Raw genomic sequence first — 6854 nt, forward strand, 5'->3', positions numbered from 1 at the left:
CAAGCACCCCACACATCAGCCCTCACTGATTAATGACGCTGCACTACCAGGGTCCCCTCCCGTCTGTAGACAGCCCCCCGCCAGCCCTGCAAAGTAAACCCTCTCACTCCCTCACTCAGGCTCACTCACTCTCTCACACAGGCTCACTCACTCTCTCACACAGGCTCACTCACTCTCTCACACAGGCTCACTCACTCTCTCACACAGGCTCACTCACTCTCTCACACAGGCTCACTCACTCACTTACTTGCACAGACACTCGCTCACTCACTCTCTCACTTACTTACTTGCACAGACACTCGCTCAGGCTCGCTCACTCACCCGCACAGACACACACACACACACACACCCCAATGTGTGCCGTGTCTTTGAGTCTTGTCGCGTTGATATTTAGTTTAGTCTTAATGACGCCCCTCCCCCCTGATGGGCGTTGTCATTAGGTTTTTCGTTTGTCCAATCAAAACTGAGGACATGTTTGATCTTGGATGAACATAAAGCTGGTTCAATTATAATGTTGGTTCAATTATAATGTTGGTTCTTTGCCTGGACTCCAGGCCAGTCGGTAGTTGGTTTGAAGACTCGTAGGAAAACCAATATGAAAACTCTGGCAGGTCTTCTACAGAACAGTGTGTGTGTGTGTGTGTGTGTGTGTGTGTGTGTGTGTGTGTGTGTGTGTGTGTGTGTGTGTGTGTGTGTGTGTGTGTGTGTGTGTGTGTGTGTGTGTGTGTGTGTGTGTGTTACAATGTACCAGGTATCTTTACCCTGACCTTGAGTTGTGGTCTCCTCAATCCCAGCTGCATGGCTGCCCTTTAACACACAGGAGGCAGCGTAATGTCTCTTGTCAGGCTCAATAGATCACACACACACACATAGAACACACACACACACATAGAACACACACACATAGAACACACACACACACACACACACACACATAGAACACACACACACACACATAGAACACACACACACACATAGAACACACACACACACACATAGAACACACACACATAGAACACACACACACACACATAGAACACACACACACATAGAACACACACACACACATAGAACACACACACACACACACATAGAACACACACACATAGAACACACACACACACACACATAGAACACACACACACACGTAGAACACACACACACATAGAACACACACACACACACACACATAGAACATACACACACACACAGAACACACACACACACACCCAGCCTGATGGGAGACAGTTAACTTTGTAAGAAGGCTGGTGAGTTTTGTACCGACCCCCACTGGATGAGTTTTGGTTGAAAGACTTATTGATTTATTTAGTTGTTGTTGGCTTTAAGCACACTGGTGTGTGTGTGTGTGTGTGTGTGTATGTACACTGTGTGCACATATGATGGAGAGATGGAGCATGATGAAATAAGGGTGTGACAGAGGTGTGTGTGTGTGTGTGTGTGTGCGTGCCTGCCTAATGGGGCTTGGAACAGAGCAAAGTTGGGGGGAAGAAAACCACTTCCTCTGGACTCGGTTTGGGTTCACTCCGGGGTTAATGTTATGAGGGGCGGTAATGTCCCGGCGTTATCCCCAGCCATGATGCAGTGCACTTCTTATCCCTACAACGGCGTGCCTATTGATTAGCTGTTGGCCCTTTACATTATTGATACAGTATTCAGCCAGCGAGATCAGGGACCCTGCCGGCAGATGTGTGCGGGCGGGGCGCGTGCGTTCCGCTCCACGTGCACGGCTGGAGACCCGCAATATATCTTGTGTGTGTGTGTGTGTGTGTGTGTGTGTGTGTGTGTGTGTGTGTGTGTGTGTGTGTGTGTGTGTGTGTGTATATAAGCTGAATTGTTTGGGTAAGTGGAATGCATTTGCTGTGGAGTTTGGGATTTGCTCCAATCTATTAGGATGCATTCAATAACAGGGACTCCAGTGGCGCGATGAATGCTGTCCTGGGAGATCCACTTTCACCGCACTCTGCCGGCCCCCAGGGGGCCCGAAGAGAGCGGCCAGAATGCTTAAACCGTCTCTAACACTGTGTCTCTCTCTCTCTCTCTCTCTCTCTCTCTCTCTCTCTCTCTCTCTCTCTCTCTCCTCTCTCTCTCATCCTCTCTCTCTCTCTCTCTCTCTCTCTCTCTCTCTCTTCTCTCTCTCTCTCTCTCTCCTCTCTCTCTCTCTCTCTCTCTCTCTCTCTCTCAGACGTGTCCTGGCTGAACTGGTGTCTGACGGGCTCCTGCCTCTTCAGCCTGGTGCTCATCCTCTTCTTCAGGGAGTCCTACGACCGCCTCTACCTGGACGTCTTTCGTCTCCGTCTGACCTCTGCATGACCACGCCAAACCTTTGTCTGACCTCGGCCTGACCCTCATGTGACCTCTTGTCCTGACCTCGGCCTGACCTTCATCTGACCTCCGACTGACCTTCTGACCTGGAAAAGGACAAGAAAGCAAAAGACTGACGATTATAATCCCCATTGCACAAAGTGACGATGACAAAGGAGGGAAAATAGAGACGCAACGGAGTGGGGGGGCCGGGGGGCCACGCCTCCTGGGGAACTCTTCAGGATGTGTCTCTTCAGGATGTTCTTGAGTGTCAAAACAAGGTGTACTGACGGCCAGTGTCTGTACAGACGCTGTGGATCCAGACCAGTCATCCTGTTGGCGGTTGTTCTCCTCACTGACCCAGTGGGACGTTCTCGTCTTCTGGAACACCGTGCTGTTTTTTAAATTGTGTCTTTGTATGTTAACACTTAAACTGATAACCTTTTTTTAAGAAACTGATAAAAAAAACCACGAAAGGGATTTTTTTTTTTTCCCCGCTGTTTACAGATGAAATAATGGTTAACCTTATTTAATTTTATCGCTGTCGCTTTGTTGCGCTTCAAAGTGCCAGGAGACAGGAAAAGGTTTGCCCATTCTCGGTACTCACTCATTTGTCAGTCAATTCCCACTCCTCCCTGTTTGACCTTTATTGGGGACGACTTGAATGACAAACTGACATCAAACGAACCAGACGGTGGGGGGGGGGCATTAACAAGGAGCGAAGGCTCCCTATTAGGCCTCCTCCTCCTCAGCCAATCAGCAGGCCCCTGATGTATGCCGTTTGCTGGTCCAACAAGGGAGCTGGCGATTTAGCAACGCTCATCGTTCATCAGAGGCCAAGGACTAACCGGGCGGGCCGTAAGTGGACACCGCAACGCAAGAGAGGACCTTTGATCCGCCTGTCACCTCCCACTAAGCGGCGACAGACAGACAGACAGACAGCGGCGTTAGCGTGGGACCAAAACCTGTGGAATAATGTGCGTTATTTTGGACTTAACACTATGCTACACAAATTGCACACGGCCCGTTTTTTGGGGGTCCTGCAAACAAAATCGTCATTCGTCTTTCTTTTGTGTGATCAGTGAGGAGTTATTGTCGAGTCGTTATCGATAAGTGATAAGCGTATATTTATGGTGGGTATGTTTTTATTTCTGTAGGTTTTTAACATTGTTCTGTTTCTGTTTTTCTCACTATTATTTCACTGATCACGATCACTATTTATTGCGAGGATTGCAGAGCCACCGAGCGGCGTTACGACCGGCCCTGTCCGTCAGCCGCGAGGACGGACCTCCGGAACGGCGGGGGCTTCTTACCGTTGCCATGGCTGCGGGTTACTCTGCCATTACTCATGTTCTAATTATACGACGGTTCTCGGTGTCTGCCGTTGAAGCAAGCTGCCATGAGAGATGAAGCCAGAAGGTGAAGGAAAACATATTTGAACGGTTACCTCAAATAGCAAGACCGAACTCTTGCGTGCGCGCACACACACACACACACACACACACACGCACGCACGCCCTGCTGCTTCGTTTACGAAGTTTCGCAGGGTTTTTAACGTAGTCTTTTTGGCATTTTTTGGAAGATGCCAATTTGGCGTTGCCTCGAAAATGTGAACCCTTGTGAATCCTGGCTGCACTTTTTTTTTTTATGCATAGCAAGCTCACACCATCATGTTTTAGACGATAGACAGAGAGGCAAAGTTAGCCAGCAACATGTAAAAATAAGAAAAAGAAAAAGCTGGCCTCTTCTCTCATCAAGAATCCTCTCGGTGGTAGCATTGATTTCTGTGTTAAATAACAAGCAACCAATCCGTGTCCTTGTCTCTTATTGCTCTTTTTAATCCATTGTACAGAAAGGAGTCTTCTTTACCTCGCCTTAATTACCCCAGACTACGGTTCTGTTGTCTTTAACATGGCCCTCAACTCCTCACCCTGCCGCAGTTTCTCCGGCGTGGGGCTGTGGGAGGGAGCGCGTTCAAAATGTCTGTGTTTCTAAGACCATGTATGACTGTTGAATATTCGCCGCACCTTATTAAAACAAACGCTCTACAAACCGTCTCGTGGTCATTGCGCCCGTTGTTTGTGTTTACGTGGCTGAGGAGGAAGAGGTTGCGTGACGCGTCTGAGCAGATGTTTCGTGGCGACCTCGCCGTGTCCGGGGTCGGCCCAGGCAGAACTACCCTGTCGTTGTTTCATCGCCTCACACCATCTGCAGAGAGATAAACAAAAGAGAGAGAGAGAGAGAGGGAGAGAGGGAGAGAGAGACCATAAGAACCAGCAGCACGGGGCTCTCAAGAGGACATCCATCCGTACTTCCAGGAAAAACCTCTTCCTAAACCCCCCCCCGCCCCGCCGCTCTGGTCGCGTGTGTTATCTCATTGTTTTGAAGCCGTGTATTAGGCCGGCCCGCCCGGGACAGGTCGTATCGGAGGCCTGTCCTCCCCCTCACTCGCCTCCCCGTCCTCCAGCTGAGCTCATGATCTGGCCCGGGCCACCACAGCAGCCTGTAGGGCAGGTGTGTACGCAGCACGGGAAAGCTGGTGTTTGGTAACTTAAGTCTGGTTTGAATCACTGTGTGCGCGTGTGTGTGTGTGTGTGTGTGTGTGTGTGCGTCTGTCTGCGTGCGCGTGGGTTATGGAAGAGGCTGCCATTAAGCTCTCACATTCCAACAAGAACATTTCTCATGTTGTGCGGCAAAGAAAGTCAATCCAAACAGAACTGATCACTCCGTCACAAAAAAAAGCATCATTCACATTCAAGTCCCAGTTAAAACAAGGACTCCTGCCAAGGTATCACTCTGTTGTTATTCCATCCCAAGTTCCACTTAATTCAAGTAGTTTACTGGAATAACTCTGCATTGGTAATCCAAGCCCAGCCAGGTGCCATCCAGGGACAGAACGCGCTAACCTCTGGCTCTCTTGAGGTTAGAGGGAATGAGCAGCTTTTTCTTGTAGAACACACACGGCCCTTGAGAGAGTTTCACCACTAACGGCGTCAACGTCAGTCTACAGGGTATGTCAACATATTTAACAACATCTGCGAGGCGAACGGCCCCATGGGTGCGCTAGAGTTTAAAACGGCCCCAGTGTTATGTTTTGCGGTTCTTGACATCGGCTATTCAGCGCTCTTGTTCAGAGAAGGGATGTGTGCGTGCAGACTGTAGGCTGGAAGCGAGTCACTAAACATTAGCGACCATAAGCGACGCTGCGTTTAACAAGACTAACCGCAATGCCACCCATACGACGTGAGAGAGAGAGCTAGAGCTGCCCTCAGGGCAACTGAACTCGCTCGTTACTCATTCTGCTGCACTGCCTTCCTTTAGGCTACTGTCGCGTCTTTGCACATAAAAAAAAAACGATTCCCTTATAGCACTGCGCTAAAGCTCCCATGATAGCTCCACGAGAGGTGTGTGTGTGTGTGTGTGTGTGTGTGTGTGTGTGTGTGTGTGTGTGTGTGTGTGTGTGTGTGTGTGTGTGTGTGTGTGTGTGTGTGTGTGTGTGTGTGTGTGTGTGTGTGTGTGTGTGTGCGCGCGTGTTACCTCTGGGAATGATTGTTCTGAATGTAAAGACACCACACTCATTGTTTTGGATGTACAAAGACACACGGTTCACGGCGCTCCCAGATGGGTGTGTGGCGGTGAGCCGACGTAACGCTGGTTTACGTGAATCGAGGACCACGTTGGAAACTAGTAGGCTACGCTGCGGCTGTGATCCGCCGCTCCCTGAGCCCTCGCTCATGCTTCTCAATAAATGGAATCGAATCAAAAGCGATGGTGTCTGTGATTGACCCCCACACTGTTATTATTGCCCTGACTTACAATTTACTATACATCCCGGCCGCGTCCTGTTTTTGGCTACTGAGAATCAAAAAAATAATGTTTTATTGTCTGTTGACCGTCTGTTGGCTATTTTCTATTTTTTCAGTACTTCTTTGTTTGGCTGGCAAAGGTATAACAGGGAGCGGCTTCAAAAGAGAAGCTTTTAGAGGAAAGTTTTTTGAGGTAGCCAGCCAATCCGATTCTAAATTGGATTGGAGAGGCCCTGATTTTGTGATTGAAACTTTTTTATGCAATTAAAACGTTTCTCGTTCAAAACCAAAAACTGTTAATAAATAATCAAACGAAGTACATCTTAACATATAAGTAAAACATCTTACTAGGAGTTTGCTTATTCTCTTTAAGAAAATGTAACTCCAAAGCTGCAATTTGCTCAAAATAACCTTTGTGTATTTGTTTTATTCAAAAATATGTTCATATCGCAATGCTTTGTGTGGCATGTATACTTTTCACGCCAATGAAGCTGAATAATTTAAATACAAGAATTTGATGCAAATCTTTCCTTCACCTAATTGTCAATTTAAGAAAAGAAGACACATCTCCTAACAAGGCAACGTTATTAGTGAAGCACTTTCAGTTGTCCATGACAAACAGATAAGAGGTTCTTGTCAGAGGGAAGAGCTAGGCCCTATGATGCGTCCCATTCCCACTGTTAAGAGATACTACAAACAAGTGTCATAGCATCTCCCTGGGAATAG

At 48.2% G+C, this 6854-nt stretch overlaps 1 protein-coding gene across 2 annotated transcripts in view; it reads left to right on the forward strand.

The window, feature by feature from the left end:
- slc49a4 (solute carrier family 49 member 4) overlaps positions 1-4361 on the forward strand; it is a 41706-nt gene extending 37345 nt beyond the window's left edge. For both annotated transcript variants that reach the window (XM_084478423.1, XM_084478422.1), the window contains exon 9: positions 2204-4361. In XM_084478423.1, coding sequence (XP_084334549.1) covers positions 2204-2331 — 128 coding nt within the window. In that variant the 3' untranslated portion in view covers positions 2332-4361. The remainder of the gene's footprint in view (positions 1-2203) is intronic.
- The last annotated feature ends 2493 nt before the right edge of the window (positions 4362-6854 follow it).

This window comes from Micromesistius poutassou (genome assembly GCF_964030765.1).
Source record: "Micromesistius poutassou genome assembly, chromosome: 14".
Taxonomy (NCBI): domain Eukaryota; kingdom Metazoa; phylum Chordata; class Actinopteri; order Gadiformes; family Gadidae; genus Micromesistius; species Micromesistius poutassou.